Genomic DNA, 15373 nt, shown 5'->3' with positions numbered 1-15373 from the left:
TGATATTCATTGTTAACAAATCTGTTTCATCTTTCATCAATCACCAATGTACCCTAGATACAGTGTTTACATTGGTTGTAGGGGTCCCTGGCAACCTTGAGCAAAGTTCCGATGACCACCTCCCTTTAAATGAAATATATAAACACATGGGACATTCTCTGTTAATCTAATTCACAGCAAGTCTGAAACATTAGAACAGGTAAATATGGTACTGATTTGTTGTACGTGTGTTTTCATCCATTATCCAAAAATGTTATTTGTCTTATTTGTGGATTTGACAATTCTATGATATCATCGATACTATATTGTTCCGAATTAGCACTAGGAAGAGGTTGACCCTTATAACAATGGCAAGTCTAGCTTACTGAAATAAGGCTATCAATATACAAACAGAAGTACTGTTTCAGTTTTTATTTCTGAAAACCATGTTTACATTAGGCTTGTTTGATTGAAGATTACCTTCAGATTTTTATGAACATTGATTGAAATTGATGGGAATTATATGTGTTATATTTTTCACCAGGTTCTAAAGATATCCCAGAGTTCCAGATTGATGACAGTTCCCCTGATGCTTATTCAGTAGATTCATCAAGAAGTGAGAGCCCTCTACAGTTTCAATCCCTTCCTCATCATTCACAGTCAACTACAAAGCTATGTATTACCTCAAGTAAGGTATATACACAAAGGCTTGATCTCCCACAGGGAGTAGAGGTGGTAAGTGCAACACCAGCTGCAGGCCATCTCAGTTCATCATCCATCTATCCAGCATGCATGGCTCCGTATTTGATCAGCACTGCCTGTTCAGATGGTCAAGTACGATTCTGGCACTGCAAAGTGTCTGATTTTCCCAGTGATGTTGATTTACTAAAACCAGGGCTGTGTGTGACTACTGCAAGTAATGCTAACATTCAAAGTGATGATGTTTTCAACACCAGAAACTACCTGTGGGAAGAGTGGCAATTGATGGCTCAGCAACATAATTCAAGTGCTGTTGAAGTGGATGGACGTCCCATTGCTGTGAGCTGTGCATATAATGGGCGCTTTGCCTGTGCCTACAGACTTACAGATCCTCAAGTGTGTGATGAGAAGAAACTGAGCCTTTCTGTTGCTATTTATGAGTGTGAATCCACTGGTGGGTCAAAATGGTTACAAGAAGACGTGATACATCTTGGAAAAGTTGCAATCCCAAGTATCCAATCAGTCAGTGAACCTAAGGGTCTTGAAGCTGAGTTGCTGAACTACAAAACTATGAAACGTAGCTCTAAGGTGGAAAACTTCAGTCAAATTAATGAAGACCCAGATAATGAACAGTCCGGTGAGAACTGTGGATCAACCCAGTGCTCTGCAAAACAATCACTGATGCATAAGAGACTAGTGCAGATAGATTGGGTGTCCAAGGAAGATGGCTCACACATTCTGACCATTGCTGTAGGGCAGAAGATGATGATGTATGCGCCAGTTTCTGGTGACTTGGCAAATACACCACAATTAAAGGAAGTTCATTCAGAAAAACCGGCAACATTTCGTAATCCACTGTTGGCACAGAAAAGTCTGCATGTTGCACCAACACTTCCCTTGGATGAAGAAGCTAAGCCAAAGTGGGTGCCTCTGAGAGTAGTTGAATTGCACACAGCTGATGGCCTTCCACCACTGCCTATGATGATGTCATGGGTTAGAGACGGCATTCTAGTTGTTGGTATGGAAAATGAAATGCATGTGTATTCACAGTGGAAAAGTGAAGAAAGCCTTGCTGAAGAGAGTAGTGATGACAAGTCTGTGACAGATTACTCAGTTGGAGTGTCAGCCAGTGTACAGTCTATACCCATCACTATGGCAGAAAGGAAGGAACATTCAAGCAATGACACCACAGACTCCAAGACTGCTCATCAAACTGTGTCCAAGAGTGATGATTCAGTTAACAATATGATACAACACTGTGGACTCTTTGAGGCAGCTCAGTTGACATGCCCTGTACTTCCACAGTACCACCCTAAACAGCTGAACGAGTTAATGAAATGTGGCAAGTTCAACCGAGTCAAAGCCATACTTGCACACTTGGTTCGGTGTATTGCCGGTGAAGATGCAGCAACCAAAGCAGTAGTAGTAGGCGACAGTGAACCACGACCCAAAGTACATTCAAGGTCTCATTCACAGGCACGTCTGAGTATAAGCCCAAGTCCAGCTGAAGTATCCATCTTAGAAAGTGAACTCAACCTAGATTACATTGAAATGAACTCCATTCCACCATTGCCTTTGTATGCCCTCATTGAAGCTGACCAATGGGATGAGTCAATGGTGTCAGAGAAATCCACAGACATCAAACCCACCATGGTCAATGGTTTCTCCAACCCTGAAGAAAACAACGATGACAATTACTCCGCTCTGTTCTCAACTCAAAATATAGACGATGATGAGTTGGTGCTTGGTAGCCCACCAAGAAGACCTGAAATGTCCAGAGAAGTGACGGCCAGACTCCGCAACCCATCATACTTTGGGTATTCACAAGCGCGACTCTTGACAAATCACCTAACACATGTCCATTTACCAGGATTAACTAGCATTGACCAAATGCATTTACTAGCACTAGCTGATACTATAGCAACCACAAGAACAGACTTACCTGCAGGCAAAGCAGGAGCTGTAATGACCACTGGTAAGAGCTTACTACAAAGATTATTCTTACAGATCGATGTCAATCATACAAATGTTACAAATACTTCAACCAAATGTTTTGTACCTTACCTGTACCTGTGAAGTTGCTCACTGCATTAAAATAGTATTGTTAACTTATTATCAATAAAGTGTATATGAGAGATATGCACATCCCAATGTTATATCCTAACCTACAAATTTATTAACCTTGGACATAGCACATTGATTTAAAGATTCTAATTGTAAGGAATTAAACTTGACTAAATACCTTGAGTCTATGTATGAATTCCAACTGTTCCTCTGCTATTGGCCTAGTCTTGAAATTAACACAGAGATGCTAATCAAAATGTTGCAGACTGTTATTTATCTTGACTTGATAGATATGTCCATGGTTTTGATGGAAATGTGACTTTATTGCTGTGCATACCTTAATTCCTGCATCGTGTTTCAGTAGCTATTTATACCGTACTTTAGTTATATGTTAAGAGAGAATGCATCCTTGGTGACATACATTCAGACTTTGAAACTTTTACAATACATTTTTGGTTTTCCACTTGTAGGTGATTATTTTGAAGCTCATCAAGTACATAAACTCTTCAATGGCTTATATTTGTGAAAGTCAAATTGGTACCAAATTTTGCACAGTGGCCCTGTATCATCTCTTGATTTTGAAAAGGAATGGTTCAATGTTCCCTTGTGGAAAGTTTAAGCAAAAGTTTCAGTCTTTCAATCTTGAATTGTGCACTACCTTTAATAACAACATAAATCATAGTATTTCATATTTTTCTTCACAAGGTAACATACTTGGCAAAGAAGGAGCAGGATACGCCAGTTCTGGAAGAATTGATACATCTGGAAGTACAGGTACATTCAACCCAAACATGTTACACTCCGCTTTCAAAATTAAGAAATTAAACAGTGTGAAATAAATACATATAAATGTCAGACAACTCTGAACTCATATTTACTGATGTATTTGGTTTGATAGTATCTGTATCAGAATCATCTTGCTTTGAACTGTTAACCTTACAGTCTGACAGTCAGTGTATTCCACAAATCTCTCCATTTTTTACACGGATTACAGTTAATGTTCTGATTCCATAGACTTGTATATTTCCTGCTGTACACTCTTTAGATTGATAAGTACTACCATGTCATCTCCCTCAATTAATTCAAAAAAATTATTATTGTGTCATTAATTTATGTGATCCCAGAATAGATATTGTTGTAATGCTGTGTTGTAGTGTGTTTTTACAATATTGGTATGCAATGTCTTAAGAATGTTAAAATACTTCTATTCTCTCATGGAACACAGTGATCAATTTCATCCATTATTGCGGTTTTGGGCAACTCAGTGTTTGTATGCAAATTTTTTATTTCTATTTTAGGCGATGCATTAGATGAATGTGGTTTGCGATACCTATTAGCACTACGACACCATGTGTGTTTGATACAAGCCTTACCACTTCACCAACGTCTGCATCTAAAACAGCAAGGGTTATCACCAAGCAGCTATGCATGGGCCTTTCACTCAGAAGCCCAAGAGGAACTACTGGCTTTGATTCCAGCCATGCAACGAGGAGACCCTACATGGCCAGAGTTACGTACTGTTGGTGTTGGATGGTGGGTCAGAAGTAACACAACACTCAAGACAATCATTGAAAAGGTCAGATTAGTCTTCAACCTAAGTGATCTTTCATCCAAGATTGTATAACAATTGAATTTTTCAATCCTTTTGCAAGTTGTTGTGATGTTTACTTTTCTGAAAAGTTTTCGTGATCCTCAGTTACCCAAGGGTTGTATTCAGCCCTTGTGTTCCATCCTAACATTCCATCTTTGCAGGTTGCATGTAGTTGAAAGTCAACTTCATAGCTGATGAACTGACTGTCCACACAACCTACAACAAGTTCCTTTTCATTGGATGTACATGTAGTACCCAGCAATTGTTGATATGTATTCTGAATTTCAGTCTCACTTTTTATTTTTAAGAGATCAAAATTTACCCTTAACATGGGTTACCCATTTTGAACAAGAATTAATAATAAATTTGGAGGCAAAGATAAGATCAGTTTTTTGTACAGGTTTTATCCATTCAATACATTTCATGTTTTCATTGGCAGATTGCAAAAGCTCAGTTTCAAGCTGACAACAATCCATTGGATGCAGCATTGTTTTATCTTGCTATGAGGAAGAAGAGCCTGGTAACAGCTCTGTTCAGGTAAGAACACTCCCTGAATTCATGAGTGTACGAGTACAGACACATGAGGTAGTCCTGCATGCTACAGCCAATCCAGTTATCCAATCTAAATATCTTCTCTATTAACACAGGGAATGTCTGTTATTCACAATCAGTCCATAAGACTTGCTCATTTTACAGACACGATACTAGACTGTTACATCACTCAATTTGTAGTTGTTTGATACAAGCTTTGAGGAACAATTTTACTGTATTGTCACCATACTATGCCTACTGTACCAACCAACACAATTCACATCACAATTGACACTTTCACCACCATGGTTTGGCCCAAACCTAGAGTGTGGACCTGTTTACAGGGAGTTGTGGGCGAACAGATAAAGTTTTCTCAATCATTTACAGAACAGCCATATCTTGCACATATTGTAATTATCTTTAACAAAAGTGTTTGACTCTGTTATAGAACTGTGCAAGACACAAGGATGACAGGTTTCTTCAAGAATGACTTTACCCAGGACAGATGGCGGAGAGCAGCTCTGAAGAATGCCTTTGCTTTGCTTGGGAAACAGCGATTTGAACATGCCGCTGCTTTCTTCCTATTAGCAGGTGCTTTGAAGGATGCAATGGAAGTATGCATTGATAAACTTGGAGACATCCAGCTAGCGATGGTGATAGCAAGGCTCTTTGAGGAACATTTAGAAATTCCAGTCACACAGAAAGAGATTTTGTATTCTAATATACTTGGATGTGATAACAACGGTAAAAGGGTAAATAGTTTAAAAGTTAGTCCAGATCCTTTCCTGCGAAGCATTGCATGCTGGATGGTCAAAGATTACTCCAAAGCTCTGGAAACTTTGATTCAGCATCCAGACAAGACATCATCCATTAACAACAGTAGCAGTGTTGACAGTGACAGACAAGGTGTAACGGATACCAATACTGCCAATCCAGATGTCTTCAATTTCTACAACTACCTACGGACTCACCCATTGCTGCTAAGAAGACAGTTTGCAGGCAAAGATAGGGAAGGGCCAAGTTCTGTTCTGATTACTGGCTTTAGCAGCATTCAAGCAGCGGATCAGTCGTACAAAGATGAAATTACACCTCTAGAGAGACAACTTTTCTTCCGTACAGCCCATGGTCATTTTGTAGCTGGCTGTCCTCTAGCAGCATTAGAAGTACTTTCCAAACTTCCAAAGTTACAAGTGACAGACCATGTCACTGAAGACAAACACAAACCTGTACAACATGAAAACTTAGAAAATCAAGGCATGATTGATACTGGAACAATCAGTGACTTTGGCATTGGTCAAGACAATGCAGGCAGTTTTGACTGGGGTCAGCCAGTGTCAAAGACATTGGAACAGAAGCAGAAATCAACTCTTGACTTTGACTGGAGTCAGCCTGTTGGTAGTAAGTTTGAAGACAAATTGGAACTGACATGGAGTGATGATGAATCTGAAACCAAGTCAGACACAGAATCTGCAGGACATGACAACGAGAAACTTCAAGAAAATTCTGAAGAAAAGAACGCACTTCGAGGAGCACTTGCAAAGACAGAAAGTATGGAATCCAATGAGCTTGACAAAACCATTGACATTATGGCTCAACAATTGAAGTTTCAAGCTTGTCTGAAGATACTTATGGAGGAATTGAGGACTCTGGCTACAGGCTTTGAGGTAGAAGGAGGACAACTGAGATATCAACTCTATGTCTGGCTAGAAAGGGAAGTAGAAGCCCTTAAAAACCTATGTAACTATGGAAGCAGAGACATTGAACCTACTGCTCTTGAACCAATGGAATTCTCAGAGCAACCAGAATCAAGAAACCAGCATGACTGTCATGAAAAGAGAAAGAGCAAAGAGATCAAGACACTACATGAAATGCTGATTGCAGAACGAATGGACCTGGAAGCTAAGAGAGAAAGAGCTGACAGGCGTAAAAGTTGGTTGAAAGCAAATCAAAATTTTCTACGGACACTGTTGAGTTATACAAGCCTTCATGGTTCCACTGGTGGTGGTTTACCATCTGTCAAGATGGAACTCATCTTACTCTTACAAGAATTGCAGCAAGAGAAAACTCAACAACAGCTATTATCACCGCTTCCATTCCCAACAACTCTTCCTCTGTTATCGGCAAGTGTTGCCAGTGCCAAGACAGTTGTTGCTGATCCCATTGTCCATTTAAGGAATATCACACATGATATTCTTCACACCATCATACAGTTAACAACTCCTCCAAGACCAGGCAAGAATCTGGGCGTGGTCCGAGTACTTCACACATTAAGTGCTGCACTATCATCCTGTGTCTACCAAAGTCTTTGTGACAGTGATAGCTGTAGTACAACCAAACAGATTAGAAACAAAGGAATGGATGTGTACAGTGGAAGAAGCCATTCAAGTATGATATATCGTCCAGGACATCTCTTAGGAACAAGAAAGAGACACATGTCAGAGGAAAACCTGACAGTGACATCTCCACCTTCCAAATGGCCAGGTATGTATAGCTTGCATCTGTTAGCAATGTGTGACAGGTAATTTCAACTCAACTTTATCCCAAGTAATTTTTGTCACATTTATGAATGAAAAAAATAAGGAAGCCATCTACCCATGTCATAGCACTCATAACACAATGTTCGTTAAATGACTGTAGTTTGGTTGTGTTCAGTGGTTATAATGAAATCTCTGTTATTAAAACTTCACTTTTCTACCAAACTTATGATTTTGTCCTCTTTCACGTGTAGGTGTCTCATCTTTACAAGCATTGCTGGCAACAGAACGGGATGAAGATATGCCAAAGTTGACAATATTCCTGTACGAGTCATTCTTTGCAGTGTATGCTAGCTTGTTGGTGCATGCGTTAACCACCAATGCCTCAGGAGAGCTGTACAGGCTTGTTGCTCATAGCTTTGATGCCAAGTTATGGTCTGCTGTCTTTGGAGGAGGCGGCAAAATTCCAATTCATGTTTCTATGCCAACAGATGAAAGTTTAACTGAAGGTATGTAATCTCAAAACTCATGAAAACCAGACAATTAGTGTGTATGAACCATGTATCGTCTGTGTGGGTTCTCTGGGTCTCATGCTGCACAAAACACACCAAGCAAATTTAAAGGGAACTCTGTCACTGTCTACTTATTATAAAGGGGCAATAGCTGTATCATCGGGTGATTTTTTCCACTACTTTTGTTCCGCATGTCAATCGTAATTAACCAATGCATGTTAAAACACCAGCCAGTTATCTTGTATGCACACTGTAAAATGCATTCTTATTGTTTACAATTGAATTCTAGTCCAGACCAGAAATCACTAGTCAACAATAACAATGCAGTCTACATATACAAACTGAGTTGACAAGCTGAATACTATGTATCTCAACATACTGTGTGGAGAATGACAAGATACTGGCAGTAGTTGATATTAAACACAAAAAAAAATCATCAAAAGTTAGCAGTACATGTCCTTTGAGAGTCGAAAGAATTAGCAAGATGGTTGATAAATGGTTCATAAAATATAGCCAGTTACATACACTTATATACAGCAGAATGTGTGCCCCTAACTTGGTGTTGGTGGTACATGTATGGTATGTCATAGCAAGTTAAGTCAATAAAAATTATATTTACAGTATCAATGTTTTCAGGGCTTTCATATTTTCAAGTCTTCCCAGTCTTCTTAAAATGAAACATATCCTTAACTGGTTTTAATCAATGTGATCTGATGGTGAAATATGAACTTGGCAGGATGAGAAATATATGTGGGTTGCTCATACACCTTCTTAACATTTTCTACAAAGGAAAATGAACAATATAGTAAATGATAAAACAGATGAATCTGACTGAAATGCTAACATTGAAGCCATGGTCAATGACATGAATCATAGACTTAAAGGCAGTCTTTACATGCCATAGGAATTATACCATGATCTTTAGACATTTGTTCCCAGAATTTGTCAATTGTCTTGTGATATGTTGTAACTGGATCATTTGCCTTGTGATCAGCCCAATGGTTCATTATCAGAGTGTTTCATGGTATAGTGAATGTATTGACTGCCTTGTTGAACAAGTTACCTGCTATGTAGCACATATGTTGGGTTTTCTAAACATAGATCTATGTTTTTTTCCAAACAATGGTCTCTGTCTTGAGAAGTGGTGAGGAATAAAATCATGGAATATTTGGTTTATAGATTATTATTTCCCCATGCTGCTAAGTAAAGGTAATTTTCTAATGACCTACAAGGCTAGTTTTGTCTTTGTTTTCCCTCAAGTTATACAATCAGTTTCTTATCTGCAAATTATTTTATTTCAGGAGGTAAAAACGAGGATAAGCTTGCAAAGCAGAGAAGACAGCTAAACCTAAGACTGCTTGGCAAGTCAGCTCCTGGAAGCCACATCTCAACTTCAACTGCTGTTGAAGAAAAAATGAGCTACAAGGAGAAGTTTGTGTCACCTGAGATCAGTCTTATTGATTATTTCATGGTCAAGGTAGGTATGACACTAATGGTTATACTCAAATGATGTCTACAAAGTGTAACCTTGAAATGGCACTGTTATATCTGTATCCATACCATTGTCTACAAAGTGTAACCTTGAAATGGCACTGTTATATCTGTATCCATACCATTGTCTACAAAGTGTAACCTTGAAATGGCTCTGTTATATCTGTATCCATACCATTGTCTACAAAGTGTAACCTTGAAATGGCACTGTTATATCTGTATCCATACCATTGTCTACAAAGTGTAACCTTGAAATTGCACTGTTATATCTGTATCCATACCATTGTCTACAAAGTGTAACCTTGAAATGGCACTGTTATATCTGTATCCATACCATTGTCTACAAAGTGTAACCTTGAAATGGCACTGTTATATCTGTATCCATACCATTGTCTACAAAGTGTAACCTTGAAATGGCACTGTTATATCTGTATCCATACCATTGTCTACAAAGTGTAACCTTGAAATGGCACTGTTATATCTGTATCCATACCATTGTCTACAAAGTGTAACCTTGAAATGGCACTGTTATATCTGTATCCATACCATTGTCTACAAAGTGTAACCTTGAAATGGCACTGTTATATCTGTATCCATACCATTGTCTACAAAGTGTAACCTTGAAATGACTCTGTTATATCTGTATCCATACCATTGTCTACAAAGTGTAACCTTGAAATGGCACTGTTATATCTGTATCCATACCATTGTCTACAAAGTGTAACCTTGAAATGGCACTGTTATATCTGTATCCATACCATTGTCTACAAAGTGTAACCTTGAAATGGCTCTGTTATATCTGTATCCATACCATTGTCTACAAAGTGTAACCTTGAAATGGCACTGTTATATCTGTATCCATACCATTGTCTACAAAGTGTAACCTTGAAATGGCACTGTTATATCTGTATCCATACCATTGTCTACAAAGTGTAACCTTGAAATGGCACTGTTATATCTGTATCCATACCATTGTCTACAAAGTGTAACCTTGAAATGGCTCTGTTATATCTGTATCCATACCATTGTCTACAAAGTGTAACCTTGAAATGGCTGTTATATCTGTATCCATACCATTGTCTACAAAGTGTAACCTTGAAATGGCACTGTTATATCTGTATCCATACCATTGTCTACAAAGTGTAACCTTGAAATGGCACTGTTATATCTGTATCCATACCATTGTCTACAAAGTGTAACCTTGAAATAGCACTGTTATATCTGTATCTATACCATTGTCTACAAAGTGTAACCTTGAAATGGCACTGTTATATCTGTATCCATACCATTGTCTACAAAGTGTAACCTTGAAATGGCACTGTTATATCTGTATCCATACCATTGTCTACAAAGTGTAACCTTGAAATGGCTCTGTTATATCTGTATCCATACCATTGTCTACAAAGTGTAACCTTGATATGGCACTGTTAGTCAGTATGACATGTACAGTAGTACATTTTAAACAGAATCTTGGTGCAATTTAGATGTTGCCTTCAGATCTGATTGTGTCACAGCAGAGCTATACTATGTAGACATCCACCTGTGTGCAAGTACTATATTAAATCATATGTTTGTGAGGTGTAGTGAAAACACAGTGGAAGTCAAGGCATTTTATTTACTTATACAGCCATACGTACCCGCCATTCAAGATACAATGAGTTATGATTCTGATGATGAAAGTAATGATTCTGATGAAGAAACTCCCTATGATGAAGAAGATGATGTCTTCACCACGACAACAACAATCTCTACTCTAGAAGAACACGCTGACTATAATTCCTATAGCTGGTGTTTGATGAGATATGCCACAGTACGTCTGGTGCTCTTCAAGCTGCAAGGTTTCCTACCATCAGTTGGTATTGAATTAGCAGGTTTGTCCTTTTTATGAATCTGAATTTCTTAACTTTTGTGTTACAACAGAATCCCTTGAATATGCTGTGATATTTGCAGTAAAAAGTGTTCTTCACTAGAATATAAATTATCCCACAGAATATTTTCTGGAACATAAGAAGTGAAGATACACAGCTGAACATCCTGTAAGATATTCTATACTCCCAAATTGCACAGTGACATTGCTGGGTCCCAAATTTTAATGATCACTTAAAGCAAAAACTGTTAGCTCACCAACATTGAACTCTTCTGTTTTTGACATTTATATAACATTAGTGTAACTTAAAAAGTTTATGAAAGCAGTACACAATTAAAGCCTTCTTTGAGTTGGCAAGGAGAAATGTTGTTACAGAAATATAGTATAAAGCCATTGTATGGCACTACACTGACTTGTCCAGATGCTGGTTTCAATTTGGTTTTGGTGACGACTTTGTAGCATTGTTTGTTGTTCATTTCTGACGTGAGTCAAATAAATGTATTGGAGTAATATAGTTGAGGGTAGAATGCTTGACGTTAATGTTATTCTTGCCAATCAAGTGGCATGCTATGTCAATCTGTAAGTAGAGAACAGATGAATCAGTTGATAATAATTCATTTATTAGGAGAGAATTGATATGTCTTTCTGCCTCTACTCCTGAAATGTCAGAGAGATATGTAGCATTCACAAGATTTATTGGAAAATCAGTAAATTTGTGAAACATTTCAACAAAATGACAGATAATCCAGTGATTTTAAATGTTGTATACTTGCTATAGTCTATCTTGATGCAGCTGTAGTAATTGTCTCTGCATTAACAGCAAATTCATTACACTATGTTTTTATCAGATATCTCCCTCAGTACTTTCTATAACAAAGTTATAATATGTAATAATGAATGTAAAAAATGTTCACTATATTCACAGTAGTATTTGTAATGCATTGTTTCTTCCCATAGAAACCAGATGGTCTATGCTTCTACCTGCCAGGTGGTATTCAAACAATGTTTTTGCTAATCTTATATATGGCTTTCTACTTGTAGAGTTACCTGTTGTGTCTCCGATGATTCACTCCGTAATGAAAACTCTGGAAAGGTGGCAGCAATTGCTGATGGGAAAACTGGAATTATTTGCTGGACCTCCTCCAGACTACATTTCATATGATATCAGTTCCATGCAGACTGGTGGACCAGCAATCCTACGATACAAAGCAATGCTGGAACCCTCCAACACTCCTTTCAGGTATTTTGTCATTCATACAGTACACAATGTGAAAACCAACAAGTGATTGGTTTCTATCAGAGATGAAGTTTAAATGGGCTTTAAAGACAACTTTAAGGTGATAGATTCTTTGTCTCAAGATTGTGAAAAACATCACCTGTCCTTGCTAAAAAGGAGAAACGGTTTTCAAGTGGAAAATACATTTCCATTGATGCACTTGTCCAACATATATATATTGATATATTGATATGCGTACATGGCATTTTAAAGGCATGGGTCAGATGTGTTCCCTGATATCACTGTATGCAAGGATGGACTATACTTGTTTGAACTTACTTGTTTAGGTCAGAGGGAGAATGTGCTTCAAGAAAGAGTTCAAATTTATGTTTCTTGATATTTCATCAGATCTAACAGTCGATCAGCTCAGTCTGTACGCAGACTCTGGAACTTCCTTGTACGTCAGGAACATGTACAAGATATTTTTATTCACTACATATTCAAGAAGAAACCAAGGGAGCATGAGGTATGGACATCTCTGTTTCTCACACGTCATTGTATTGCCTCTGATTCGGCAGTCCTACTTCCTCTATATGTGTCTGTTGTATCTTGATAATTAAATCCTGCAGCAATCCTGAAGGAGTGGAAACTGTAATTTTTTTCAACAGAAAATGTGTGTAGTAATTTTATAAAGATACCCAGTGATGTTCTGGTTACAACTACCTCTTTTATGTGTTCTGTCTCATAGCTCCTAGAGGGCGCTGCAAATTCTCTTCCATGCAGCTTGTTTAATATGCAGTAGAAAATGTCGTAAGATGCTGTTGTAATTCAATTGTGCACATGAAGTTGTCTTGAAATATTTTGTTTTTGTTTTATTTTTAAGACTGAAACAACAGATGAAACTGATGGACGTCCACATACAGGCAAATCACGCATTTTGCATAAAGAAAATGATAAAATTTCAGGATTTACAATCAACCATGTAAGTATGAATGCTGTCATGTCTGTATGGCTTGAAATAACATTTGTTCATTGAAATTACTCAGAGGGGTTAAGATTAAGGCTGAATCATCTCAATTGTTTGAACCATAAGGTGGATACTTGAAATCTCAAAACATGAATGTTTCATTTCATTGGTCTACATGCATAAGTTACTCTAAAGCCTATTAGAAATATACTCGACAACTGATAAATCCTATGCTATGCATTAAAAGTAATCTCTTAACCAAACCAAATGCTTTTACACTGGTATACAGATAAGAATGGACAGTGAAATTGATCTAAATATTGTCACACTTGTGTAATTGGTTTGTAAAGTTGTTCCAAAACTTGTCTCAGAAGTTGCACTGACTTGTTATAACTGCAGTGAAAATCAAAGAGCTTTTATGGACCCATAATAAACACACACCAGGGAGTACACTTTGAAGTGCACTTCACATACACAGACTCATATTACATTCCTTATATGCTGCTGCTGAGTTACATTGTATCACAGCCAAGTCAAGTCTTGTTGTTCATTAGACTCTTGTTGCCTTTGCATCGTAGAAGTTCTTTGCCAAAAAAAATTAGGATTTACAGGAAAGAGGTGTACATACGCCAGAAATAATAAGTGAGAAAGTTGTCGAAATGTATGGGGATAGAAAGTCAGAAAATCTTTACCCTACACACACAGACACTAATCAGTGTCTACTTTATTGCTTTATATCAACAATTACAGCAGAAACCTACTGTGAAACAACACTATAATCTGTCTTTAGTTTGCCACAACTCAACTTAAGTTACTGATCCTGTAGTAAATTTTCAAACAACTTTACAAACCAATTACACAAGTGTGATAACATTTAGATCAATTTCACTGTCCAATTTTATCTGCAAACGACAGTAACTTCAACGAAAAATACACTTGTACGAGTGACATGCCATAGTTCATGTCTGCATCACTGATAATGATATATATTTTATACAAGTTGATGGGTCATTGACAGATAGCATAGACTGTAGGTTCGGACCATTCTTCATACAAGAAAATGATTATGTCAGTTTCAACATACCATGTGCTGATACTATTGAGGGCAATTGATGTAAGAGAAGATTTGTGAGAAAAAATAGTTTTAGTGTCTTAAACCGCTATATGGCTGATATGAGTGATACATGTAAGCAGGTTGAATCATGTATAATTTGTGGTTTTCCTTCAAGTTCATCGCTACTCATGTTTCTGTCAATTATCATGCTTTTGCAACCAACTATAGACACTAGAGCTGTAGAGTACAAACCAAAGCAATGGACTTACATATTACTCTATGAAAGACATTTTGTGTTGTATATTTGATAAAAAAAATGATATTGAGTTATTATGCACGAATGGTAGATTTTATTGCAAAAGTATATTCTCAACAAATGTTATTTAGAGTTAGTATGGTTAGATGAAATGAAAATCTTGAATCATGGTTTTTAACTCTCTCTTTGGCAGTTTGAGTCGCAAAATAAAAAAATATACTACTATTATTAATTATTATATACTAATAATATTTATTCCCATGTGAACTTAATGTTTCTTAGAAACTTCATGGAACCAGTTATGGACATAATTGAATGCTGAATAATTTTTTTTTGTTTTAAGTATCGAATATGTTTTGTTTGTATTTTGTTAATTGCTGTTATTCCCCCATTTCAATACAATCTAGGGTGCCTGGGCAAATATAACCTGCAATGGAGTCTACAGTGTACGTATTGATCCAGTCAGAGGCCCTCTCTGACCATCATTTACTTTCCCAGGTTTTACAGAGCTGCAAGTCTTCTTTTTCTATCCAGGGTCTCTGCATGCTTCAAATCTTACTTATTCCTAGTCTGAGAATAATCATCAAAAAGTGGAAACAGTATTGACTTGAGTTTTCATTTTTAATGCCAATTACAGTTTCTTGTTCTACTCTCCATAGCAAATTGAGGTAC

At 37.4% G+C, this 15373-nt stretch overlaps 1 protein-coding gene across 2 annotated transcripts in view; it reads left to right on the top strand.

The window, feature by feature from the left end:
- The window catches only part of LOC139122075 (dmX-like protein 2), an 89775-nt gene that overhangs the window by 48190 nt on the left and 26212 nt on the right, over window positions 1-15373 (top strand). Inside the window, exons 15-26 of one of the 2 annotated variants that reach the window (XM_070687453.1) lie at window positions 524-2653; window positions 3448-3516; window positions 4041-4318; window positions 4773-4870; window positions 5313-7345; window positions 7593-7847; window positions 9152-9327; window positions 10969-11212; window positions 12250-12448; window positions 12833-12950; window positions 13308-13406; window positions 15109-15147. In XM_070687453.1, coding sequence (XP_070543554.1) covers window positions 524-2653; window positions 3448-3516; window positions 4041-4318; window positions 4773-4870; window positions 5313-7345; window positions 7593-7847; window positions 9152-9327; window positions 10969-11212; window positions 12250-12448; window positions 12833-12950; window positions 13308-13406; window positions 15109-15147 — 5738 coding nt within the window. The remainder of the gene's footprint in view (window positions 1-523; window positions 2654-3447; window positions 3517-4040; window positions 4319-4772; window positions 4871-5312; window positions 7346-7592; window positions 7848-9151; window positions 9328-10968; window positions 11213-12249; window positions 12449-12832; window positions 12951-13307; window positions 13407-15108; window positions 15148-15373) is intronic. The other variant, XM_070687454.1, reaches the window with a different exon arrangement.

The sequence above is a fragment of the Ptychodera flava genome, chromosome 21, assembly GCF_041260155.1.
Source record: "Ptychodera flava strain L36383 chromosome 21, AS_Pfla_20210202, whole genome shotgun sequence".
NCBI lineage: Eukaryota > Metazoa > Hemichordata > Enteropneusta > Ptychoderidae > Ptychodera > Ptychodera flava.
The sequence above is the reverse complement of the archived record's forward strand: the minus strand, read 5'-3'. Positions and strand labels throughout refer to the sequence as shown.